This window comes from Labrus mixtus, chromosome 8 (genome assembly GCF_963584025.1).
Source record: "Labrus mixtus chromosome 8, fLabMix1.1, whole genome shotgun sequence".
NCBI lineage: Eukaryota > Metazoa > Chordata > Actinopteri > Labriformes > Labridae > Labrus > Labrus mixtus.
In genome coordinates, this window is record NC_083619.1 from 30,672,274 (window position 1) to 30,699,773 (window position 27,500).

The following is a 27,500-nucleotide window of genomic DNA, read 5'->3' on the forward strand; positions in this document are numbered from 1 at the left end:
GAGAGTAAACCATGAAGACCTCTATCCAGTCACAATGTTTAAACCTTCTACAGACTAAGTGTATGAAGGGAGTAAACCATGAAGACCTCTATCCAGTCACAATGTTTAAACCTTCTACAGACTAAGTGTATGAAGAGAGTAAACCATGAAGACCTCTATCCAGTCACAATGTTTAAACCTTCTACAGACTAAGTGTATGAAGGGAGTAAACCATGAAGACCTCTATCCAGTCACAATGTTTAAACCTTCTACAGACTAAGTGTATGAAGGGAGTAAACCATGAAGACCTCTATCCAGTCACAATGTTTAAACCTTCTACAGACTAAGTGTATGAAGAGAGTAAACCATGAAGACCTCTATCCAGTCACAATGTTTAAACCTTCTACAGACTAAGTGTATGAAGGGAGTAAACCATGAAGACCTCTATCCAGTCACAATGTTTAAACCTTCTACAGACTAAGTGTATGAAGGGAGTAAACCATGAAGACCTCTATCCAGTCACAATGTTTAAACCTTCTACAGACTAAGTGTATGAAGGGAGTAAACCATGAAGACCTCTATCCAGTCACAATGTTTAAACCTTCTACAGACTAAGTGTATGAAGAGAGTAAACCATGAAGACCTCTATCCAGTCACAATGTTTAAACCTTCTACAGACTAAGTGTATGAAGAGAGTAAACCATGAAGACCTCTATCCAGTCACAATGTTTAAACCTTCTACAGACTAAGTGTATGAAGGGAGTAAACCATGAAGACCTCTATCCAGTCACAATGTTTAAACCTTCTACAGACTAAGTGTATGAAGGGAGTAAACCATGAAGACCTCTATCCAGTCACAATGTTTAAACCTTCTACAGACTAAGTGTATGAAGGGAGTAAACCATGAAGACCTCTATCCAGTCACAATGTTTAAACCTTCTACAGACTAAGTGTATGAAGAGAGTAAACCATGAAGACCTCTATCCAGTCACAATGTTTAAACCTTCTACAGACTAAGTGTATGAAGAGAGTAAACCATGAAGACCTCTATCCAGTCACAATGTTTAAACCTTCTACAGACTAAGTGTATGAAGAGAGTAAACCATGAAGACCTCTATCCAGTCACAATGTTTAAACCTTCTACAGACTAAGTGTATGAAGGGAGTAAACCATGAAGACCTCTATCCAGTCACAATGTTTAAACCTTCTACAGACTAAGTGTATGAAGAGAGTAAACCATGAAGACCTCTATCCAGTCACAATGTTTAAACCTTCTACAGACTAAGTGTATGAAGGGAGTAAACCATGAAGACCTCTATCCAGTCACAATGTTTAAACCTTCTACAGACTAAGTGTATGAAGAGAGTAAACCATGAAGACCTCTATCCAGTCACAATGTTTAAACCTTCTACAGACTAAGTGTATGAAGAGAGTAAACCATGAAGACCTCTATCCAGTCACAATGTTTAAAACCTTCTACAGACTAAGTGTATGAAGAGAGTAAACCATGAAGACCTCTATCCAGTCACAATGTTTAAACCTTCTACAGACTAAGTGTATGAAGGGAGTAAACCATGAAGACCTCTATCCAGTCACAATGTTTAAACCTTCTACAGACTAAGTGTATGAAGAGAGTAAACCATGAAGACCTCTATCCAGTCACAATGTTTAAACCTTCTACAGACTAAGTGTATGAAGAGAGTAAACCATGAAGACCTCTATCCAGTCACAATGTTTAAACCTTCTACAGACTAAGTGTATGAAGAGAGTAAACCATGAAGACCTCTATCCAGTCACAATGTTTAAACCTTCTACAGACTAAGTGTATGAAGAGAGTAAACCATGAAGACCTCTATCCAGTCACAATGTTTAAACCTTCTACAGACTAAGTGTATGAAGAGAGTAAACCATGAAGACCTCTATCCAGTCACAATGTTTAAACCTTCTACAGACTAAGTGTATGAAGGGAGTAAACCATGAAGACCTCTATCCAGTCACAATGTTTAAACCTTCTACAGACTAAGTGTATGAAGAGAGTAAACCATGAAGACCTCTATCCAGTCACAATGTTTAAACCTTCTACAGACTAAGTGTATGAAGAGAGTAAACCATGAAGACCTCTATCCAGTCACAATGTTTAAACCTTCTACAGACTAAGTGTATGAAGGGAGTAAACCATGAAGACCTCTATCCAGTCACAATGTTTAAACCTTCTACAGACTAAGTGTATGAAGAGAGTAAACCATGAAGACCTCTATCCAGTCACAATGTTTAAACCTTCTACAGACTAAGTGTATGAAGAGAGTAAACCATGAAGACCTCTATCCAGTCACAATGTTTAAACCTTCTACAGACTAAGTGTATGAAGGGAGTAAACCATGAAGACCTCTATCCAGTCACAATGTTTAAACCTTCTACAGACTAAGTGTATGAAGGGAGTAAACCATGAAGACCTCTATCCAGTCACAATGTTTAAACCTTCTACAGACTAAGTGTATGAAGAGAGTAAACCATGAAGACCTCTATCCAGTCACAATGTTTAAACCTTCTACAGACTAAGTGTATGAAGAGAGTAAACCATGAAGACCTCTATCCAGTCACAATGTTTAAACCTTCTACAGACTAAGTGTATGAAGGGAGTAAACCATGAAGACCTCTATCCAGTCACAATGTTTAAACCTTCTACAGACTAAGTGTATGACGAGAGTAAACCATGAAGACCTCTATCCAGTCACAATGTTTAAACCTTCTACAGACTAAGTGTATGAAGAGAGTAAACCATGAAGACCTCTATCCAGTCACAATGTTTAAACCTTCTACAGACTAAGTGTATGAAGGGAGTAAACCATGAAGACCTCTATCCAGTCACAATGTTTAAACCTTCTACAGACTAAGTGTATGAAGGGAGTAAACCATGAAGACCTCTATCCAGTCACAATGTTTAAACCTTCTACAGACTAAGTGTATGAAGAGAGTAAACCATGAAGACCTCTATCCAGTCACAATGTTTAAACCTTCTACAGACTAAGTGTATGAAGAGAGTAAACCATGAAGACCTCTATCCAGTCACAATGTTTAAACCTTCTACAGACTAAGTGTATGAAGGGAAACCATGAAGACCTCTATCCAGTCACAATGTTTAAACCTTCTACAGACTAAGTGTATGAAGGGAGTAAACCATGAAGACCTCTATCCAGTCACAATGTTTAAACCTTCTACAGACTAAGTGTATGAAGGGAGTAAACCATGAAGACCTCTATCCAGTCACAATGTTTAAACCTTCTACAGACTAAGTGTATGAAGGGAGTAAACCATGAAGACCTCTATCCAGTCACAATGTTTAAACCTTCTACAGACTAAGTGTATGAAGAGAGTAAACCTTAAAATATTTTCCTGACAAAAGTATATTTTATTCTTCAGTAAAACATCACATTAGCAACAAAGTCCAATCTGGTTTTACAGACCAAGAGGTTTTTAGATTAAAGAAAGAAATGTTCAAAATTCGTAAACAAATCTGTTAATGATTTTTAAAATGGCACGTTTATGCACTTTATTGAGTTTGATTGCAGTTTTTAATGTTGTTCTTAACCTCTCATCCTTCATGAACACTTTTAAAATCGGCACTTTAAATCTGAACGGAGCAAGAGAGGCGAGAAAAAGAGCAATTTTATATGAAACAGCCAAACTTAAACACATTGATGTTTGAAAGCGTTTCTTTTTAAAAGTCACTGAAAAATTGTAGGAATGTGGGTCATCTGATTCTGTATTTTTAGGAGGGGATTTTAATTGTACAGAAAAGGAGCTTTTAGAGGGTAACCATGCAGAGCCTCATCCAGTGTCCCAGCAGGCTCTGAAGCAGCTGGTCTCTTCCCATAGCCTGGTGGATGTATGGAGAAGGATGCACACAAGCTCCAGACAGTACACATGGTCCCACGTTAATGAGAACAGAATCTCCTTAGCTCGTCTTGATCGTTTTTATTGTTTTAAGCATCATTTGAGTATATTTAAAACATGTCAGATTTTACCAGTGGGTTTTACAGATCACTTGATGTTTTTATTAGAAACATTTGACCTAAAAGCGCCTACTGGCATTTTAATTCAGTTTTAACTATTGATCAAAGTTTTACAGAAGCACTAAATTATTTTTGGTTTTAGACAGAGGAAGAGTGAGTTTACCTGTCTAAGGCAGTGGTGGGACCATGGAAAGATTCAAATTAAATGACTGTGTCAACAGCATACTCTCAATGTTACACGTGATATCACCAGATCTATCAGAGACCTGGAGACTGATGTAGTGGAACTAGAACAAATGAGTGAGTCCACAGGAGATCGAGGATATATTGAAATCCTCAAAACTAAAAAGACGACTTTAGTCAACCTGCTGGACACCAAAGTACAAGGTGCACTGGTCCGGTCCCGAGTCCAGAATATCACAGAGATGGATGCTCCCTCTAGCTTCTTCTTTAGCTTGGAGAGGAAACACGGGCAGAGGAAGTTGATCCACTCCCTGCTGTCAGACACGGGGCAGGAACTGAGTGAACCAGGCCAGATCAGGAAGAGAGCTGTTCAGTTTTACTCCTCATTGTTTAAGAGTGAGTACACAGAGAATGTTGAGCTGTTGGAGGAGTTCTGCAGTGGACTACCTCAGGTCTCTGAGGAGACCAACTCCCAGTTAGAGCGCCCTCTGGATGTACGTGAATTGTATACAGCCCTCCAGAGCATGCAGGGCCGCAAAGCCCCGGGCATTGATGGACTCACTGTAGAGTTTTATAAAGCCTACTGGGAGATCTTGGCTCATGATTATCTAGATGTGTGTAATGAAAGTTTGGCTACCGGTTCACTCACGCTGTCCTGCCGTAGGGCCGTCATCACACTCTTGCCTAAAAAAGGAAACTTACAAGAGATGAAGAACTGGAGCCCTGCGTCTCTCCTCTGCACCGATTACAAAATCCTCTCCAAAGCCTTCGCCACTCGCCTGAGAGAAGCTATGGAGCAGGTCATCCATCGGGACCAGACGTACTGTGTGCCCGGCAGGTCAATGATAGATAATATCTATCTGATTCCAGATGTTTTGGAGGTCTGCAGTTCATTAGGCTTGAATACTGGTTTGATCTCTTTAGATCAAGAAAAGGCATTTGACCACGTTGAGCACTGCTTCCTTTGGAAAACTATGAGGAGGTTTGGGTTCAGCGCTGGTCTCATTGCCAAGATCCAGGTGTTGTATGTTGACATTGAGAGTGTGCTGAAGATTAATGGTAGCTTGTGTGCTCCTTTTAGGGTGCATAGGAGCGTTCGGCAGGGCTGTGCTCTGTCTGGGATGCTCTATGCACTCTCCCTGGAACCCCTCCTTCAGAAGATCCGTACAACTGTTCATGGTTTGCTTTTACCTGGTTTTAATAGCAATATAGTTTTATCTGCTTATGCTGATGATGTTGTTGTTTTATTAAAAGACCAACAAGATGTAAACACATTAATCAGTGTAAGTGATAAGTTTTCTGTTATGTCCTCTGCCAAGGTCAACTGGAGTAAGAGTGAAGCTGTTGCTGTTGGTGTGTGGCGTGAAAGCCTCCCTGTCCTCCCTCAAAGCCTGGTCTGGAGAAGGGATGGCTTCAAATACCTCGGCCTCTTTTTAGGAGAGGAAAATGTTGTAAAGAAGAACTGGGAAAACATAACAGAAAAAGTAGAGAGCAAGTTAGCAAAGTGGAGATGGCTACATTCCCAGATGTCTTATAGAGGCAGGGTACTGGTTTTAAACAACCTGGTAGCCTCTTTACTGTGGCACCGGCTAGCCTGTTTGGACCCCCCATCAGGTCTGTTGGCTCAGATCCAGAGCAAAATGATTAATTTCTTCTGGACTAGTTTGCATTGGGTGCCACTGGGTGTTTTGTTTTTATCCAGAGAGGAGGGGGGTCAGGGCCTTGTCCATATCAGGTTACAGTTTGTTCAGAAGTTTCTAACAGGACCTCCTGACTTAGTGTGGAGGGATGTGGCCAGCTGCATATTCAGGCGAGTAAATAACCTGGGACTGGATGCTGCTCTGTTTTTAACTGATTTAAAAATGTTAAAGTTAAGTGTGCTACCTCGGTTTTATCAAGGGGTTTTTAAATCCTGCACTTTATTTGACTGGAAACAACTTAAATATAACTCTCTGCACTGGTTGTTGATGGAGCCTTTAGTTTGTGGTGCCAGACTGGATGTGTGTTGCAGCTCCGTACCAGGACTGATGGGGGCGCTGTGTAGCACAAAGACCGTGTCACTGAAACAACTGGTGGACTCTGCGGGACCAGCACTCTCTGACATCCAGGCCGTGAGTTCTCTGTTGGGGGTCCGTTCTGCCAGACTGGTTCAGAGAAGTCTGGAGCTGTGGAGACAGAAGCTCTCTGCTAAGGAGAAGAGCCTGCTCCGAGTGTACAGTGAGGGAGGGGTTCAACCTGACCCCACGGACATGTTCCCTGACCTCCACCTCAACCCGGGGTTCACAGAGCTCAGTGGTCCCCTCCTGACTGTGAGAGACAATGAAACATTAAATCTGCACAGCGTGGACCAAAAGACTCTTTACAAAAACTGTGTGAAAAACATAAACCAGAAGAACCTGGCTGATCGAGCTGTCTCAGTGTGGACCGACAGACTCGGGGGGGCAGGCCCCTCAGTGGAGGACTCTGTACAAACCACCTTTAAAAAAACAAACTGGTGACCTTCAGTGGAGGATTTTACACGGTGCTATTGCTGCTAATGCGTTTTTATCTGTTATTAATCCAGTTCTTTTAAACGTCCTTTCTGTGCTCTGCCTGAGAATGTGTTTCATGTATTTTCTGAGTGCACCAGACTTACTGTTTTCTTTAGTTTTTTAACTGTTTTTTTTTAGTTTTTTAACTGTTTTTTTTAGTTTTTTAACTGTTTTCTTTAGTTTTTTAACTGTTTTTTTTAGTTTTTTAACTATTTTTTTTAGTTTTTTAACTGTTTTTTTAGTTTTTTAACTGTTTTTTAGTTTTTTAACTGTTTTCTTTAGTTTTTTAACTGTTTTTTTTTAGTTTTTTAACTGTTTTTTTAGTTTTTTAACTGTTTTTTTAGTTTTTTAACTTTTTTTTTAGTTTTTTAACTTTTTTTTAGTTTTTTAACTGTTTTTTTAGTTTTTTAACTGGTGTTTTTAATTCTTTTGGTGTTGTTTTTTCAGGTCTTGTTTTTATCAGTGGAATCCGTTACAGAAAAGAAACTAAATTGAAGTGCCAACTTTTGAACTTTTTAATTGGTGAAGTGAAATTAGCTATTTATATTACAAGACGAGACAAGATACAGACCTAATGTTGATATGGTGGCCTTGTGGAGGTGCAACATTAAAGCCCGGCTAAGGCTTGAGTTCTGTTTCCACAGGACCACGGGGAACATGGAAAAGTTCCTGGAGCTGTGGGGATATGAGGAAATAATGTGTTGTGTGTCAGAAAAAGGAGAGCTGAGCTTCAAAAACTGTCTCGGCTGTTAATGAGAATGTGTTTGTTGATTGAATTTAGAAGTTTGCCTGTTTAGCTTTATTATGTAAATAAAGTATTTTAAAAAAATCTAAATTCTTGTGCTGCAGAGCAGGGACTTCCTGCGTGGAGAGGCGGTGATGCATGGTCTGGTGTCAGAGCCTGGTCAGGTCCTGGATGATGTCAGGCTGGTGATCTGGACCCTGGAGACAATCAAAGAGGCCAACCTGGAGATTCAGAACCAGGGGGGTGTGCAGATCCCAGCTCAGGTGGAGCTCAGGTGGACCTTACACCGGTGTGACCAATATCCCAGAATAAAATACAGACTCACGCCGCCGCCATCACTCACCAAACACGAGGTGATTGAAAATGGTGTGATACCTAACGATACAGAGCAGGCTGAACATCTTCTCTCCGTCATGAGGTCATCATGGTGCATTTAAAGTAAAACTTGTGATTTAAAAGAGTCCGATATTAACGAGGTGCCAGCAGAGTCGGGCAGCGAACTTTAAAACTGAGAGCTCGACTACAGTACTGTAGCTAGCAGGATTACACACTCCACACAGCCGTTGTGTTCTTAAAGGGTCACTTCACCATGAAACATGAATATGTATTAACATCGGGTCATATATGTAGTAATGTGAAATACATTTTGAAGTTGGTGCCTTCTTGACTGAGAAAAGGCAGAAAGTGTCTTTTTGGCTCATGTGGATGAAAGACAACAAATCCCAGAATGCACAGCACCGCAGGCCACTCCCACTAAAGTCCTCTAGTTCAGAATCAGAAATACTTTATTAATCCCAGAGGGAAATTCGATTGTTACAGTTTCTCAGTATAGCAGTAGAAATATAGTAGTAAAAACATTTACAGACATATTTACTTCAACACATAAACAGACTCTATGTCTGTGTCCAAACAGTGAGAGCACCGACACTACCAGTCCGCCCCACTTCGATACAAAGCTTAATGCAAATGGGTGAACTGGACACGATAGAAATCATCACTCAGGAAGTCAGTTGAGATCTTTTTTTCTTTCTGGGAAACCCCCCAAAACAGACTGTGTGCCACTTATATTCAGGACTTTACGGTAAAACATCTTTATTATTACCTTTGAAAATAAATGTTTGACTCTGAAGAACTCTGTGGTACACATTATGATGAGAGCGGGGGGGGGGCAGTGATGCTGCACTTTGGGGGGGTCCAGAGTCAGCTTGGTGGTTGAGATGTGAAGACCGTCACAGAGATGGCTGTGGGTCTCACATCGTTACGTTGGTTGTGTTTGTGTGGCGCCTCACCAGGGGAAACTGGAGAATCTTCACTCTGATCATTTGATCAGTTCAGACTCTCATTGCCTTCTTCTGTTTCTGTGACCAGAGAGATGTGATCACAGACGCTTCTAGCTCACAGGATGGCCTTTGGAGAGGCACAATTGATTTTGGACCACGTGGGGAAGTTGGCATGTTCATGTGTGTAAAGCTGCAGACTGGTCTCATATAAAGCGCCTACCTTCTCTGGTCCAAACAAATCCAGAGCATTCAGGAGCAGAATCTAAAGTTAGAAGGAGGACATACTGGCTGCTGCATTGTTGTCAGAGAAGCCAGCACTTCAACATGTTTCCTTAATGATCAGATAGTAAGATACCTTTATCATCTCACTGAGTGGACCTTTAACACTCACTTTAAGTGTTTGTGAAAGTTGACCACCTTTATCCATAGCCATGGTTTTGTCTTCATTTACTTTGTAAGCTGAAAGGTGACCCAGACGTTCCTCTGAGCAGATCAGATCACTCTTAACACACCTGGAACATCTTTAGAAAACATCAAAGTCATTTTATCAAATGTTTGAACTGATGACGCTCTGACTGCAGGATGGAATCACACACTGCTGGAACTCCTCTTCACACCTGTCCTTCATCCACCTGGACATCCTGCTGACACGTCTGCAGAGCATCCAGGTACACACACACACACACACACACACACACACACACACACACACACACACACACACACACACACAAAGAAGACTTTTCTTGAAGTGGCTCTGTTGTTGTGTGGTGTGGCGCCCCCTGCAGGAGCTCCTATGTGTCACTCTGCAGCTGAATCAGTTGGATCAGGTGGTTGTGTCTGGAGTCAGGGGCAGGATGTGGACTGATGAGGTTCAGCATGTGTATCAGGACTTCCTGTGTCATGTGAGGGTCCTGTCTGAGTATACCTGTGACCCCACCGACCCTGACGACAAGGTGACCGGCAGCTTACACGTGTGAGGTACTTCCTGTTTTTACTCTGCGCTGTGTGTGTGACTGCCCTTCTTCTCCCCTGCAGAGCTTTGAGCTGCTCCTGGACCAGTTTCAGGCTCAGGTGTCGGACCTGGAGAGACAGCTGGTCTCCATCCTCAGCAGGTCGTTTGCGGAGTGCTGCGTGTCCTCCTCTGCTGCTCAGGTACGAGTCTTTCACCATCACGCTCCAATGACTGCTGGCTCGGTTTGTATTGATACCAAACTCTAAACTTTGAGACGATTCTAGTAAAGGTCAAAGGTCAAAAGGATACCTGTTGGATACCACGGCAACAAGACACCGAATACTGAGTCATTTCTTGTTTTTAAAGGAGATCTATTCTGCTGATTTAAATAAATATAATGTTATTGGCCAGAACCTGACGTCAGGTTCTGGCCCACGTATCAGACCAAAGCGTGGAGCAAGGTTGTAGGACACGCCCACGCCGGGCTCTTTCAAGGACACGCTCTCTGGAAGTGCACTCTCATGTCCCTGTGACTGCAAAGAGAGCTGGCCAATCAGACGAGAGTGGGCACGTGGGGAGGCGGGGCCTTAAAGAGACAGCAGCTGGAATGAAGCGTTTCTGTCAGAGGCTGAGGGATCTTACTGATCTTACTGACGCAAGTATCAGATCAATAAGGAGGTTTTTGAGCTTCACAAATGTTGTTTGTTTTTAATGGATTATTGAGTACTCATTTTTACTCCTGATGAAGCCTGAAACTGCAACTGGTCAAGGAAGTTATCCTGGGCTTCTCTATTTCCTTATGGTCTGATTTGTAAGGGTGAAAATCTTTAAATCTGGTACTTTTGGTACACTTTGACAATCTTACTCTGATCTGGTCTGTGTTTCAGTTGTTACAGATATTTGGATTTCTCCTGGACCGTCCTCTGGTCCAGGGCGAGCTGCTTCCTCAGCTGGGGAGGCTGGTCAAGCTGGTCCTGATGGAGCTGGATCAGACGAAGCTCCTGTTCTACACTGAGAGGGAGAAATCCGAGACCCTCATCAGGTCCAAATCGTCTATTGCAGCTCGACTCTGCTGGACCCGGCAGCTCCAACTGAGAGCTGAAGAGGCTATGAACAGCTACAAGACCGTCCAACACCTGTAAGAGCACACTGAGATATCAACCAACCAATCAATAATCAACCATCTAACACCTGTAAGAACACATTGAGATATCAACCAATCAATAATCAACCATCTAACACCTGTAAGAACACACTGAGATATCAACCAATCAACAATCAACCATCTAACACCTGTAAGAACACACTGAGATATCAACCAATCAACAATCAACCATCTAACACCTGTAAGAACACACTGAGATATCAACCAATCAACCATCTAACACCTGTAAGAACACACTGAGATATCAACCAATCAACCATCTAACACCTGTAAGAACACACTGAGATATCAACCAATCAATAATCAACCATCTAACACCTGTAAGAACACACTGAGTTATCAACCAATCAACCATCTAACACCTGTAAGAACACACTGAGATATCAACCAATCAACCATCTAACACCTGTAAGAACACACTGAGATATCAACCAATCAACCATCTAACACCTGTAAGAACACACTGAGATATCAACCAATCAATAATCAACCATCTAACACCTGTAAGAACACACTGAGTTATCAACCAATCAACCATCTAACACCTGTAAGAACACACTGAGATATCAACCAATCAACCATCTAACACCTGTAAGAACACACTGAGATATCAACCATCAATAATCAACCATCTAACACCTGTAAGAACACACTGAGATATCAACCAATCAACCATCTAACACCTGTAAGAACACACTGAGATATCAACCAATCAACCATCTAACACCTGTAAGAACACACTGAGATATCAACCAATCAACCATCTAACACCTGTAAGAACACACTGAGATATCAACCATCAATAATCAACCATCTAACACCTGTAAGAACACACTGAGATATCAACCAATCAATAATCAACCATCTAACACCTGTAAGAACACACTGAGATATCAACCATCTAACACCTGTAAGAACACACTGAGATATCAACCAATCAATAATCAACCATCTAACACCTGTAAGAACACACTGAGATATCAACCATCTAACACCTGTAAGAACACACTGAGATATCAACCAATCAATAATCAACCATCTAACACCTGTAAGAACACACTGAGATATCAACCATCTAACACCTGTAAGAACACACTGAGATATCAACCAATCAATAATCAACCATCTAACACCTGTAAGAACACACTGAGATATCAACCAATCAACCATCTAACACCTGTAAGAACACACTGAGATATCAACCAATCAACCATCTAACACCTGTAAGAACACACTGAGATATCAACCAATCAACCATCTAACACCTGTAAGAACACACTGAGATATCAACCAATCAATAATCAACCATCTAACACCTGTTAGAACACACTGAGTTATCAACCAATCAACCATCTAACACCTGTAAGAACACACTGAGATATCAACCAATCAACCATCTAACACCTGTAAGAACACACTGAGATATCAACCATCAATAATCAACCATCTAACACCTGTAAGAACACACTGAGATATCAACCAATCAATACTCAACCATCTAACACCTGTAAGAACACACTGAGTTATCAACCAATCAACCATCTAACACCTGTAAGAACACACTGAGATATCAACCAATCAACCATCTAACACCTGTAAGAACACACTGAGATATCAACCATCAATAATCAACCATCTAACACCTGTTAGAACACATTGAGATATCAACCAATCAATACTCAACCATCTAACACCTGTAAGAACACACTGAGTTATCAACCAATCAACCATCTAACACCTGTAAGAACACACTGAGATATCAACCAATCAACCATCTAACACCTGTAAGAACACACTGAGATATCAACCATCAATAATCAACCATCTAACACCTGTAAGAACACACTGAGATATCAACCATCTAACACCTGTAAGAACACACTGAGATATCAACCAATCAACCATCTAACACCTGTAAGAACACACTGAGATATCAACCAATCAATAATCAACCATCTAACACCTGTTAGAACACATTGAGATATCAACCAATCAATACTCAACCATCTAACACCTGTAAGAACACACTGAGTTATCAACCAATCAACCATCTAACACCTGTAAGAACACACTGAGATATCAACCAATCAACCATCTAACACCTGTAAGAACACACTGAGATATCAACCATCAATAATCAACCATCTAACACCTGTAAGAACACACTGAGATATCAACCATCTAACACCTGTAAGAACACACTGAGTTATCAACCAATCAACCATCTAAGACCTGTAAGAACACACTGAGATATCAACCAATCAACCATCTAACACCTGTAAGAACACACTGAGATATCAACCAATCAACCATCTAACACCTGTAAGAACACACTGAGATATCAACCAATCAACCATCTAACACCTGTAAGAACACACTGAGATATCAACCATCAATAATCAACCATCTAACACCTGTAAGAACACACTGAGATATCAACCAATCAACCATCTAACACCTGTAAGAACACACTGAGATATCAACCATCAATAATCAACCATCTAACACCTGTTAGAACACATTGAGATATCAACCAATCAATAATCAACCATCTAACACCTGTAAGAACACACTGAGATATCAACCAATCAATAATCAACCATCTAACACCTGTAAGAACACACTGAGATATCAACCATCTAACACCTGTAAGAACACACTGAGATATCAACCAATCAATAATCAACCATCTAACACCTGTAAGAACACACTGAGATATCAACCATCTAACACCTGTTAGAACACATTGAGATATCAACCAATCAATAATCAACCATCTAACACCTGTAAGAACACACTGAGATATCAACCAATCAATAATCAACCATCTAACACCTGTAAGAACACACTGAGATATCAACCAATCAACCATCTAACACCTGTAAGAACACTGAGATATCAACCAATCAACCATCTAACACCTGTAAGAACACACTGAGATATCAACCAATCAACCATCTAACACCTGTAAGAACACACTGAGATATCAACCAATCAATAATCAACCATCTAACACCTGTAAGAACACACTGAGATATCAACCAATCAACAATCAACCATCTAACACCTGTAAGAACACACTGAGATATCAACCAATCAACCATCTAACACCTGTAAGAACACACTGAGATATCAACCAATCAACCATCTAACACCTGTAAGAGACTTCTGGGTCACTGGAGGAACTGCAGGTTTTTACACTCCTGCATCGGCTTCATTTTCACCACCGGGGGGGGGTTACACATGGTAATGACTTGACCTCATTGTGTTTAATAGGGTTGTGTGTGTGTGTGTGTGTGTGTGTGTGTGTGTGTGTGTGTGTTGTGTGTGTGACTGTGTGTGTGTGTTGTGTGTGTGACTGTGTGTGTGTGTGTTGTGTGTGTGACTGTGTGTGTGTGTGTGTGTGTGTGTGACTGTGTGTGTGTGTGTGTGTGTGTGTGTGTTGTGTGTGTGTTGTGTGTGTGACTGTGTGTGTGTGTGTGTGTGTGTGTGTGTGTGTGTGTGTGGTGTGTGTGTGTGTGTGTGTGTGTTGTGTGTGTGTGTTGTGTGTGTGACTGTGTGTGTGTGTGTGTGTTGTGTGTGTGTGTGTGTGTTGTGTGTGTGTGTTGTGTGTGTGACTGTGTGTGTGTGTGTGTTGTGTGTGTGAGTGTGTGTGTTGTGTGTGTGTTGTGTGTGTGACTGTGTGTGTGTGTGTGTGTGTGTGTGTGTGTGTTGTGTGTGTGACTGTGTGTGTGTGTGTGTTGTGTCCAGGTGTGCGGGCTCAGCTGAAGGTCAGCTGGTTGATCAAAGGTTCCAGGAGCTGGCTGACCTCCTGCAGGTGTTCAGAGACCAGGTGAGCACAGAGAGGATCAGTCAGCTGGACTCGGACTGTGGATTCATTCTGGATCAACCGCTCATACAGCACACTGTGCAAGGCATGCTGGGAGTCAGCTGCAGCCAGCAGGTCAGTAGGTCTCTCCGTGCTGCTTGTTGCTGCTTGCTGTGTGTGTGTGTGTGTCTGACTGTGTGTGTGACTGTTTGACTGTGTGTGTGTGTGTGTGTGTGTGTGTGTGTGTGTGTGTGTGTGTGTGTGTGTGAGAGAGTGTGTGTGTCTGACTGTGTGTGTCTCTGTGTGTGTGTGTGTGTGTGTGTGTGTGTGTGTCTGTGTGTGTGTGAGAGTGTGTGTGTGTCTGACTGTGTGTGTCTCTGTGTGTGTGTGTGTGTGACTGTGTGTGTGTGTGTGTGTGTGTGTGTGTGTGTGTGTGTGTGACTGTTTGACTGTGTGTGTGTGTGTGTGTGTGTGTGTCTCTGGGTGTGTGTGTGTGTGTGTCTGACTGTGTGTGTGTGTCTGACTGTGTGTGTGTGTGTGTGTGTGACTGTGTGTGTGTGTGTGTGTGTCTCTGGGTGTGTGTGGGTGTGTGTCTGACTGTGTGTATGTCTGACTGTGTGTGTGTGTGTGTGTGTGTGTGTGTGTGTCTGACTGTGTGTGTGTCTGACTGTGTGTGTGTGTGTGTGTGTGTGTGACTGTGTGTGTGTCTGACTGTGTGTGTGTCTGACTGTGTCTGTGTGTGTGTGTGTGACTGTGTGTGTGTGTGTGACTGTGTGTGTGTGTGTGTGTGCGACTGTGTGTGTGTGTGTGACTGTGTGTGTGTGTGTGTGACTGTGTGTGTGTCTGACTGTGTGTGTGTGTGTGTGTGACTGTGTGTGTGTGTGTGTGTGTCTGACTGTGCGTGTGTGTCTGACTGTGTGTGTGTGACTGTGTGTGTGACTGTGTGTGTGTGTGTGTGTGTGACTGTGTGTGTGTGACTGTGTGTGTGTTTGTGTGTCTGACTGTGTGTGTGTGTGTGTCTGACTGTGTGTGTGTGTGTGTGTGTGTGTGTCTGACTGTGTGTGTGTGTGTGTGTCTGACTGTGTGTGTGTCTGTGTGTGTCTGACTGTGTGTGTGTGTCTGTGTGTGTGTCTGACTGTGTGTGTGTGTGTGTGTCTGACTGTGTGTGTGTGTGTGTGTGTGTGTGTGTCTGACTGTGTGTGTGTGTGTGTGTCTGACTGTGTGTGTGTCTGACTGTGTGTGTGTGTGTGTCTGACTGTGTGTGTCTGACTGTGTGTGTGTGTCTGACTGTGTGTGTGTGTCTGACTGTGTGTGTGTGTGTGTCTGACTGTGTGTGTCTGACTGTGTGTGTGTGTCTGACTGTGTGTGTGTGTCTGACTGTGTGTGTGTGTGTGTCTGACTGTGTGTGTCTGACTGTGTGTGTGTGTCTGACTGTGTGTGTGTGTGTCTGACTGTGTGTGTGTGTGTGTCTGACTGTGTGTGTGTGTGTGTGTCTGACTGTGTGTGTGTGACTGTGTGTGTGTCTGACTGTGTGTGTGTGTGTGTGTGACTGTGTGTGTGTGTGTGTGTGTGTGTGTGTGAGACTGTGTGTGTGTGTCCAGTTGAGGGCAGCACTGAGGGAGCTCAGGTATGCGAGCAGGGAGACAGATTTAATGCTCCACCCCCACGCTGCTCGTCTCTTCACCTGCAGAGATGACATCACACAGAGCTACCTGAAACTGAGTGACATGGTGTCCTGCTACAACCAGGTACTCTATGCTCTTTACCTCACCTTACCTGGCCAGGTGAGAAGATTGTAGGTCATGTGAGAGACTGTGGTCCTCCTTCAGGTGCTGAGTGATGCCCTGCAGGTGGAACTTCCTCTGATCCAGGACCAGCTGGAGGAGCTGAAGCAGCACCTGTCCAAGCTGCAGAGGAACACCTGGAGATCTGGAGGTATGACATCACGTGACACGCTTATTAGCTATGATGTCATAACCATCACAGGTAGACTGACCACGAGCGACCCGAGTGTAGAACGATGGTTTCTGCTCCTGTAGGAGACACGAGTTCATCTGATATCAACCTTTAACAACAACACACTACATTACCCACAATCCTAGAGGGTCATAGCCACGTCTCTGATTGGTTGAGCTGGCTGTTACCATGGCAATGTTTCCCGCCCCTTTGTGATGTATGCGAACAGAGAAGTGATGCTGCAGTGAATGTAGTTCATATATTCAACACGTGTGAAAATTAAAACAACATAATGAAGCCGAGAAGAACGCACACACACACAAAGTGTGACACACAATGTTAGGCCCCGCCCCCTGCTGTAATATTTTACACTCTAAAGAAATCATCAACAGATTTTATCCACTTATATAAACACGTGGTTATTGTTCATTTGACTGAGTTTGTGTGTGTGTGTGTGTGTGTGTGTGTGTGTGTGTGTAGGTCTGCAGCTGCTGGTAGAGCAGCAGACAGAGCGAGTTTTGATCTTCCACTCCACCGTGAGCGAGGCCAGAGCCAACATGGACGCCATGACACACATCATACAGGTAAGAGTGTATGTGTGTGTGTGTGTTTCCTTCACTGCAGCTGAACACACACACACATAGAGGAGGTTGTGTCCTAAACATGTTGTTGGCTGTGTATTAGAGTTGAGTTTGTTTTAGTCCTAAATCAGTGTGAGCAGTCATACAACAAATACATGTGAGTGGAGATAAAGACACATGACGTTCTCCACTCCACACACCAACATGACACTTCAGGTTCACAGAGCGGCATGTCATCACAATGAATATTAGACGACATCATCCAGAGGAGCCAATCACTGAGCTTCTCTGGATGTGTGAGCAGACCGGCTCTTTGACCTCTCACCTGTTCCAACTGAACCTCCACATGACTCTGGTCTGCTTCTTAACATCTGTGTTGCTGCACTTTTAGGGCTGGGCGGAGCTTCACCTGCTGCAGCGCTCAGGTGACTCCCTGCTGGAGGGCGGAGCTACAGAGCAGAGCTGCAGACGCCTCAGAGAGGAGGGACAGCAGCTGCTCAGGTTAACACAGGTAAACACAAGTAACAGCTGAGGATCGGGGGGGGGGGGGGGGGGGGGGGGTCAGGGGCTGATGTGACCATGTGTGGTTCCTCAGGTGAACAGGAGTCTGTATGGAGCTCAGGACTCCTCCGAGACCTGGATCAGATACCTGGACCACATTGATGACAAAGTCCAGGAGGGCCTGCTGCAGCTGCTGCTCAGAACGCTTCACTTCCTGTCCGACAACATGAACCCACAGGTACACAAAGCTGGGAACACCTGTGTCCTTCACTTAATGTGAACAGTGACTCCTACAGACCACAAGGGGGCACAATGTGTCAAGGTAATGTTTGCCGATGTAGAGCTTACAGCGGAGCTCTCACCACAGCTGAACCGTTTATCGTCTGACATCAGAATTACTGTGTGTGTGTTTGCAATGGTCACATCGCAGGCACTTATCTGTTGTTTGATACAAACAGGAGACGCTGCTACTCTCACAGATACTCATTGTGTGTGTGTGTGTGTATGTGCAGAGCAGCAGTGGTGCATTATTGGCGATCAGTCTGCAGCTGCAGGAAACAGGAAGTGTGTTTGAGCCGTCAGTGGGCGTCGGCCTCTCTGATCTGCTAAAGAGCATCATCAATGATATTTACGCAGCAGCCAGTCTACCGCCCGGTCTCTCTGTGAGTCGCCATGGCAACTACCAGGTGACTCTGACATCACTCATTCAGTAATAACCGGTCTACTCTAATTCTGATAGCGAGACACTTTACCTTTATCCTGACCTACCTGTCTGTCTGTCTGTGTATCTGTGTGTCTGTCTGTGTGTGTGTGTGTGTGTGTCTGTGTGTGTGTGTGTCTGTGTGTGTCTGTCTGTGTGTCTGTCTTTCTGTGTCTGTCTGTCTTTCTGTCTGTCTGTGTGTGTGTCTGTCTGTGTGTCTGTCTTTCTGTGTCTGTCTGTCTTTCTGTCTGTCTGTGTGTCTGTCTGTCTGTGTGTCTTTCTGTGTGTCTGTCTGTCTGTCTTTCTGTCTGTCTGTGTGTCTGTCTGTCTGTGTGTCTGTCTTTCTGTCTGTGTGTCTGTGTGTCTTTCTGTGTGTGTGTCTGTCTGTCTTTCTGTGTGTCTGTGTGTCTGTGTGTCTTTCTGTCTGTCTGTGTGTCTTTCTGTGTGTGTGTCTGTCTGTCTGTCTGTCTGTCTGTCTGTCTTTCTGTGTGTCTTTCTGTGTGTCTGTCTTTCTGTGTCTGTCTGTCTTTCTGTGTGTCTGTCTGTCTTTCTGTCTGTCTGTGTGTCTTTCTGTGTCTGTCTGTCTTTCTGTCTGTCTGTGTGTCTGTCTGTCTGTGTGTCTTTCTGTGTGTCTGTCTGTCTGTCTGTCTGTCTTTCTGTGTGTCTGTCTTTCTGTGTCTGTCTGTCTTTCTGTGTGTCTGTCTTTCTGTCTGTCTGTCTGTGTGTCTGTCTGTCTTTCTGTCTGTCTTTCTGTGTGTCTGTCTTTCTGTCTGTCTGTGTGTCTGTCTGTCTTTCTGTCTGTCTTTCTGTGTGTCTGTCTGTCTGTCTGTCTTTCTGTGTGTCTGTCTTTCTGTCTGTCTGTGTGTCTGTCTGTCTTTCTGTCTGTCTTTCTGTGTGTCTGTCTGTCTGTCTGTCTTTCTGTGTGTCTTTCTGTGTGTCTGTCTGTCTGTCTGTCTGTGTGTCTGTCTGTCTGTCTGTCTGTCTTTCTGTGTGTCTGTCTGTCTGTCTGTGTCCAGGTGTCCCTGCAGCAGCGTCCTGCTCTCTGTGAACTGGAACAGGAAGTGATGTCACACCTGGTTCAGGTGAGGAAGGAGGCGGAGCATTTGAGGGTGAAGCTTGACAGGTACTCGTATCTGTGGGAGAGCGACAGGAGGGGGGTGATGGAGGATTTCCTGACGTACGGCAGACAGCTAGAAGCTGACGAGCTGGAGGCTGAGGTTACTCCGCCCACCCTAAAGGACTTTAGGAGAGAGGTGAGACACACCTGTACAGGTGTTCTTTCTGTCAGACATGAATTATTCTGTAGTCTTTACTGCATCTACCTGTGAGGGCTCTTTATTTCCTGGTAGTAATCTCACCTGAGTACATGAACAGGTAAACCAGATGTCCAGGTAGACCTGTAGGTGTGATTACAGCAGCAGATTGATGCTCACCTGTGAATCCCAAATCTGAGATCAACACACTGTGACCTCAGCTAGCGCCCCCTGCTGTTTCTGACCCTTCATGTTCCTGTTTCAGATCGAGTCCCTTCAAACACTCAGCACTGAGGTGGCTCACCTGGATGATGTCATCACTCTGCTCGGCTGGCTCCAGGTCAACCTCCAACCTTTCAGAGAGTCCCTGCTGTCAGTCATTAACGTCTGGAAACACATGTACACCGGGTACCTGCTGGACTCACTCACAGACAGGTAAACACACCTGAGACCTGCTGGACTCACTCACAGACAGGTAAACTCACCTGAGACCTGCTGGACTCACTCACAGACAGGTAAACTCACCTGAGACCTGCTGGACTCACTCACAGACAGGTAAACACACCTGAGACCTGCTGGACTCACTCACAGACAGGTAAACACACCTGAGACCTGCTGGACTCACTCACAGACAGGTAAACTCACCTGAGACCTGCTGGACTCACTCACAGACAGGTAAACACACCTGAGACCTGCTGGACTCACTCACAGACAGGTAAACTCACCTGAGACCTGCTGGACTCACTCACAGACAGGTAACCTCACCTGAGACCTGCTGGACTCACTCACAGACAGGTAAACTCACCTGAGACCTGCTGGACTCACTCACAGACAGGTAAACTCACCTGAGACCTGCTGGACTCACTCACAGACAGGTAACCTCACCTGAGACCTGCTGGACTCACTCACAGACAGGTAAACACACCTGAGACCTGCTGGACTCACTCACAGACAGGTAAACTCACCTGAGACCTGCTGGACTCACTCACAGACAGGTAAACTCACCTGAGACCTGCTGGACTCACTCACAGACAGGTAAACTCACCTGAGACCTGCTGGACTCACTCACAGACAGGTAAACTCACCTGAGACCTGCTGGACTCACTCACAGACAGGTAAACCCACCTGAGACCTGCTGGACTCACTCACAGACAGGTAACCTCACCTGTGTTTTTGTGTGTTCAGTGTGCAGCAGGTGAGTCAGCGTGGTAACGATGATGAAGAGTCCTCCTCCTTCTGTCTGACAGAAAGCGTGGTCCTGCTGGAGGCTGCAGGAGTGCAGCTTCCTGAACACCTGGCAGCTCAGATACAGGTAGTGACATCACAGTGACATCACTGCTCACCTGCAAACAGGTTGTGTGTTGTGTGATGTTCAGTCTTTGTGCTGCTTGAATACAAGAAAGTATTTTTCATGTTATAAACCTGACCAATCACAATCACTGTATTTCAAACTCCCACTGTAGTCCCGCCCACACCTGTTCTGAGACAGAAAGTCACATGATGCTGAAAGATACCTGTCTTAAATGTGTTAATACTTACTGTCTGTGTGCACAGGTACATCATGATGATGTCATCCCTGTACCTGTGCACACACCTCCTACACTCATTGGTGACCCTGAGATCACTGTGTTGCATTCAGGTGCATCATGTAAATGTAAGTGTCTGACCTGTAAACTGTTTGTTTCAGTGTTGATGATCTGAAGAGGAAGCAGAAGACATTGAACACATCGCAGGAGCAGCAGTGACAAACGCCACGCTGATGATGAATGTCTTGAGATGAATTAAAGTGAGCAGCTTGAAGATTATCGCTGAGGTTTCTGTGTTTCATTCAGAGTGGAAGTGGTTTACATCCATCCTCGTTTGTTTTGATTTATTCAAGAAGAGTAATTCAAAGAGTCAGGACAACAAAAAACTATCTCTAAGTAAATCAAGTAAAAGATTTTTAAAAAACAGACGCAGACATGAAGAATCTTTAAATAGAGGGGGAACGTTTTTATAATAATTCAAACATTTCTTATTTTAACTCTAAATTAAAAACTGATTTAATTGAATTGGAAGCGCACGTGAAGTGACGTTTTACGTTTAACTTCGCACAGCATTGTGGGAGTTAAAATACAATTCATGTCCTGAAAGGATTCAACTGATCCATACTGCACAAAACCAGGAAGTTAGTATCCATCCTGAAATGATCAGTATACTGAGGCGGACCCAAAAACTGACCACTGAACGACCACGAGGGTTCAGAACAACCACGAGGCTTCAGAACGACCACGAGGGTTCAGAACGACCACGAGGGTTCAGAACGACCACGAGGCTTCAGAACGACCACGAGGGTTCAGAACGACCACGAGGCTTCAGAACGACCACGAGGGTTCAGAACGACCACGAGGGTTCAGACCACTGAACGACCACGAGGGTTCAGAACGACCACGAGGGTTCAGACCACTGAACGACCACGAGGGTTCAGAACGACCACGAGGGTTCAGACCACTGAACGACCACGAGGGTTCAGAACGACCACGAGGGTTCAGACCACTGAACGACCACGAGGGTTCAGACCACTGAACGACCTTTTCAGAAAGGGCCAAGCTCATAATCCTGACTGTGTGGGCGGCCATCTTTGTTTGGGTGGTTTGAGACCTTTACCTACAGACTGTAGTTAATCAGGAAGTGAAAACAGACTACAGGCTGTGTTTCCATCACCACTAATATTTGATCTCCTGTAACATGCGGTGTATAAGACGCACTTTGAATACCTCTTTAAAGTTCTCTGTGGCTTACACGCCGCTGTGATCACAAACAGCTGACAAGAAAAGGGTGGAGGAATCTGTTTCTATGTCAATAGTGTCTGGTGTACGGATGTAAACGTGATCCAAAGGCGTTGTTCTCCTGAGCTGGAATCTTTTCTTAAAACCTTTTTATTCCCCCGTGAGTTCGCTTCATTCACACGGCCAACGTGCAGGAGGCAAAGCGCGTGTGGAGCGGACAAACCTGGACTTGGATCACTGTTACACCACCGTCTGCTGCCTATCACGCCGTCCCCCCCTGCTGGGCCACTCTGACCACATCATGGTCCATTTGATTCCTTCATACGAGCAGAAATTAAAGCTCTGTAAAGCTGTGGTGAGGACATCAAAGCAGTGGAAGAATTAAAGGTGTGCTTAGACTGTCCTGACTGGGATGTTTTCAGGTCTGCCACTAACAGTCTGGATGAGTACACAGAGGCTGTGATGTCATACATCGCCTTCTGCCAGGACGCACTACGCTGAGTTACAACAACGACAAGCCCTGGTTCACAGATAAACTCAGACGTTAAGGCAGAAACCGGAGGAGAGTTTTCAAAAGGCTAAATACACCTTCAACAGGGCGGTGAGACAAGCGTTACTCTGAGAAACAACAACAACAACAGTTCTCAGATAGAGATGCTGGCTCAGTCTGGAAAGGACTCAGACAGCTCATCAGCTACAAGCCTTGTGCTCTCCCACCTCAAAGACATCACAGACCCTCTCCTGGACCCCCTGCAGTTCGCCTACAGAGCCAACAGGTCTGTGGATGATGCTGTCAACCTGGCCCTCCACCTCATCCTCAAGCATCTGGACTCAGCAGGAACCTACACCAGGATCCTGTTTGTGTATTTCAGCTCTGCTCCAGGACAAGGTCTCCCAGCTGAACATGCCTGAGTCCGCCTGCAGGTGGTCTGTCTGACAGGAGACAGCAGGTGAAGCTGGGGGCCATCATCGATGACAAACTCACCTTCGAGCTCCAAACTGAAGCTGTCATCAGCGTGTGCACTTTCTGAGGAAGCTTAGGAGTTTGAATGTTGACAACACTTTTATGAAGATGTTTTATTCCTGTTTCATTGAATCAGTTTTAACTTTCTGCATGGTGACCTGGTACAGATCACCCAGAGCCATAAACCACAACAAAATGCAGATTATTGTTAAACTGTGTCAGAATCACAGGATCACCTCTCTGACCTTTCTTATTTATATAAAACAAAGTGTCTTAAGAAAGCTCTGTAAGAGCCACAAGATGAGAATTTAAGTTAATTTAAAATATGATGCATCATTTATAATTTCATGTGCATACCAGGGAAACAATGTTAAAAGATTTAAAAACAAACTCATGTTGGTTAATATCATTTATGCTCCCTCCCTGATAAAACCTGCATATTGGACCTTTAATTTGGTGAGTCATGTGAGCAGTTGATTGATGCTTTGGCTGCGGCAGGTATATCGTTTTTCTACCGTGTGACGGACTGTAATTTGAAGTTTATTCAGTCTGACCATCTGATGACCTGCTGCGGTGAAAACAATCTAGAGCTTAACGCTCTGAAGACAGTGGAGATGGTTGTGGACCCCCAGTACCATCACCATCGATGAATCCACAATGTCTACTGTGGAGTCTTCCTGCTTCCTGGGGACCATCATCACCCAGGACCTCAAGAGGGAGCTGAACATCACCTCCCTCATCAAGAAAGGACAGCAGAGGATGTACTTCCTGCTGAAGAAGTTCAACCTGCTAAACACCATGATGGTTCACTTCTAAACCTGTACAGCTCCAGGACCCTGAGGCCGACCCCCCTCACATGGACTGTTTGAGACCCTCCCCTCTGGTAAGAGTCTGCAGTCCACACTCTAAGATCTTTGTTTCTCATAGTCCCCTGCACAGCTCCTACATTACACCTTTGTGTTTTTTATATTTTACATTTTGTAATATCTTCTTATACTGTAATATTTAAGTTGTTTCTACTTCTGCTTTATTTATTTCTTAAGTGTTTAGCACCAATACACCAAGTCAGATTCCTTTATGTGTAAATGTACCTGCTAATAAACCCTGATTCTGATGCTCCTGGTCTTCATGCTGATCCTGGTCCTGGTCTTGACATGTTGTGATAGTATTGATGAGTTAAATAAACACAAGAGGACACATCAAGATAAATAAATGATTTAATAGAATTTTATCTGTTGAAAAGCTCAGATTTTACACACACACACACACACACACACACACACACACACACACACACACACACACACACACACACACACACACACACACACACACACACACACACACACACACACACACACACACACACACACACACACACACACACACACACACACACACACACACACACACACACACACACACACACACACACACACACACACACACACACACACACACAGAGAGAGAGAGAGAGAGAGGCACGATGATGAGGAATCTACAGAGAAATATGATCTAAAAATTAAAGTCCTCGTTAACGTCTCCATGGCAAAAAAAAAAAACAAACGAGCGTCTGTCTCCCCGCAGGCTGGGAGAGGTCAGAGGTCACAGAAAGAGCTCACCACAGCAGCCAATCATAGTGCAGCTAGCGGCGGTAGACTCCAAAGGCCACCAGGCTGAGGAAGATGGTGACTCCGACCAGCGAGGCGGTGGCTGGGGCCGTGAAGAACTGCCGGTACTGGATCTGACAGTACCACAGCACGGACAGCATGAGGACCAGCAGGGGCACCATCAGACCCCCCACGTTCAGAGCCACCTGCACCTGGTCGGCAGGCCGCGGCCCCCCTGCCGCCCCCCGGCTGGCGTGCTGGGAGATGTGACAGTGCAGGACGCAGTTATGGACCAGGTTTAGAGAGGCCATGGTCTGAGCGTCGTCCTGCAGCAGCTGACCCTGATAGATGAGCCGCACCTGCTGCTCCTGACCCGCAAAGAAGGTTCTGGAGGGTCAGAGGGAAGGTCAAAGGTCAGAGACGAGGTCACAGAGAATGCAGTATATTGCAGTATAATTACAGTGTTTACCGTTTGATGTATCCGATGGTGTCCTGCGGTCCGACCTGAGCCGTTCTCTCCGTGTCGTTTAAGAACTTCAATCTGACCACCATGTTTCTCTGAGAGGAGGAGGAGGGCTCTCCTTCTCCTCCTTCTCCATCTCCTCCATCTCCTGACTCCTCCCCCCTCCCTCCCCCTTCACCCTTTTCCTCCTGGGTGGAGGAGTTAATGGGCGGAGCTTCTGCCTGAGAGCTGTCAGTCACAGAGCTGGAGGGGGAGGACGAGGTGGTGTTGGTGGAAGATGGGGGTGCTTCATGGTGGGCGGTGCTGGTCCTCAGGGAGGGGGCGGGACCTGTGGCAGAGGTGAACAGGTGTTCTGGGGGCTCAGAGGTGCGGGTGGAGACCCAGGCGAGCAGCAGCACCAGGAGGAGCAGCAGGGAGGCGAACAGCAGCGTCACCTCGTCTCCTACGCCTTCAATCAGAGCCATCGCCCACGGCAACGCCCGCTGACGTCACACAGGTCACTCACCTGCACACAGGGGGCGGGACTACGCATCAACACCAGAGAGAAGTTCATTTACTGACACTGACGGAGGTTTAAAGGCTCATTCAACATTTTACACACTGATGTCATCAGTCACATGATACCTGTCTGTTTCCATGGTAACAACAATAAAAGACCTACACAGCGGCTGGGAAGTGCAAACCAACATCAAGTGTGGTTTTTAAGGTCACACTGGCCGCTGTCTCGGTCACTTCAGATTAGGATTACCACGTCGCACGCCAGGTTACGCTCGCCTTGATCTGAGGTTTTATCACGTGTGTGTTTGTTGTTTACACAAAGTGTTTTTAACGCCGAGAAGAAAAGCGCTGCACGTCCATCCTGTCTCCAGGACAACAGTCTGTTGACCACGCCCCCTGTATGACCCACACTGCTCGTTACGTTTCACTGCATGTTTTATATATTTGAGTTTATTTCCTGATCAGACGCAGATCGAGGACGACGAGGAGACAAAACACGATCTGTAGGAGACGAGACACGATCTGTAGGAGAGGAGACACGATCTGTAGGAGACAACACACGATCTGTAGGAGACAACACACGATCTGTAGGAGACGACACACGATCTGTAGGAGACAACACACGATCTGTAGGAGAGGAGACACGATCTGTAGGAGAGGAGACACGATCTGTAGGAGACAACACGATCTGTAGGAGACAACACACGATCTGTAGGAGACAACACGATCTGTAGGAGACAACACACGATCTGTAGGAGAGGAGACACGATCTGTAGGAGACGACACACGATCTGTAGGAGACAACACACGATCTGTAGGAGACGACACACGATCTGTAGGAGAGGAGACACGATCTGTAGGAGACAACACACGATCTGTAGGAGAGGAGACACGATCTGTAGGAGACGACACACGATCTGTAGGAGACAACACACGATCTGTAGGAGACGAGACAACGGGGATCAAACAACAACAACGCCTTTCTGTTGAAACACTTTCAACTCGGAGCGGCCGCACAAAGAAGGCGGAGCGACCACCTGCTGCTGCAGACGCTGGCGCTCCGTAAGAAAGGCCAGGTGGGCACGGGCCTGACGTAGTTTATTTTAGTGTTTATTTTCATTTAGTGGTTTCAAAGTGTTCAGAGTGTTTGAAGTTCTTTAAAAGTTTGAGATGCAGATGTTTTAAAATCAACGAGTAATCGTGTTTAATAATCGAGAGATCAACATCAATGGAAATCATGATGTTGATCTCTGATAATCCATCAGATCACTAACAGGATTTACCTTTACAGACAGGTGACAGGTGTTCTCCTGCACACCTGTCTGATGAAGCAGGTGTTCTCCTGCACACCTGTCTGATGAAGCAGGTGTTCTCCTGCACACCTGTCTGATGAAGCAGGTGTTCTCCTGCACACCTGTCTGATGAAGCAGGTGTAGTCTGTTAAAGCTTGAATGATCATTTTGAAACACGTTGTTTCCTGACGGTTTATAACCCGGATGTTTCATGGTTAATGGGGCTCCTGCTCGGACAGGTGTACCTGAGGCTCA

The 27,500-nt window shown here is 44.8% G+C and overlaps 2 protein-coding genes across 3 annotated transcripts in view; one reads left to right on the plus strand and one right to left on the minus strand.

The window, feature by feature from the left end:
• The window catches only part of LOC132979636 (dynein axonemal heavy chain 17-like), a 70,350-nt gene extending 48,895 nt beyond the window's left edge, over nucleotides 1-21,455 (plus strand). The window contains exons 7-22 of one of the 2 annotated variants that reach the window (XM_061045520.1): nucleotides 7,556-7,714; nucleotides 9,313-9,399; nucleotides 9,520-9,687; nucleotides 9,770-9,886; nucleotides 10,574-10,824; nucleotides 14,602-14,794; nucleotides 16,261-16,407; nucleotides 16,489-16,594; nucleotides 17,096-17,199; nucleotides 17,588-17,707; nucleotides 17,792-17,935; nucleotides 18,210-18,383; nucleotides 19,414-19,650; nucleotides 19,916-20,085; nucleotides 20,836-20,962; nucleotides 21,338-21,455. In XM_061045520.1, coding sequence (XP_060901503.1) covers nucleotides 7,556-7,714; nucleotides 9,313-9,399; nucleotides 9,520-9,687; nucleotides 9,770-9,886; nucleotides 10,574-10,824; nucleotides 14,602-14,794; nucleotides 16,261-16,407; nucleotides 16,489-16,594; nucleotides 17,096-17,199; nucleotides 17,588-17,707; nucleotides 17,792-17,935; nucleotides 18,210-18,383; nucleotides 19,414-19,650; nucleotides 19,916-20,085; nucleotides 20,836-20,962; nucleotides 21,338-21,343 — 2,310 coding nt within the window. In that variant the 3' untranslated portion in view covers nucleotides 21,344-21,455. The remainder of the gene's footprint in view (nucleotides 1-7,555; nucleotides 7,715-9,312; nucleotides 9,400-9,519; nucleotides 9,688-9,769; nucleotides 9,887-10,573; nucleotides 10,825-14,601; nucleotides 14,795-16,260; nucleotides 16,408-16,488; nucleotides 16,595-17,095; nucleotides 17,200-17,587; nucleotides 17,708-17,791; nucleotides 17,936-18,209; nucleotides 18,384-19,413; nucleotides 19,651-19,915; nucleotides 20,086-20,835; nucleotides 20,963-21,337) is intronic. The other variant, XM_061045521.1, reaches the window with a different exon arrangement.
• A 3,408-nt stretch (nucleotides 21,456-24,863) lies between these two features.
• tmub1 (transmembrane and ubiquitin-like domain containing 1) overlaps nucleotides 24,864-27,500 on the minus strand; it is a 2,970-nt gene continuing 333 nt past the window's right edge. The window contains exons 2-3 of the mRNA XM_061045522.1: nucleotides 25,462-25,955; nucleotides 24,864-25,379 (exon numbers count right to left, since the gene is read on the minus strand). Of these exons, the coding sequence (XP_060901505.1) occupies nucleotides 25,028-25,379; nucleotides 25,462-25,919 (810 nt within the window). The 5' untranslated portion in view covers nucleotides 25,920-25,955 and the 3' untranslated portion in view covers nucleotides 24,864-25,027. The remainder of the gene's footprint in view (nucleotides 25,380-25,461; nucleotides 25,956-27,500) is intronic.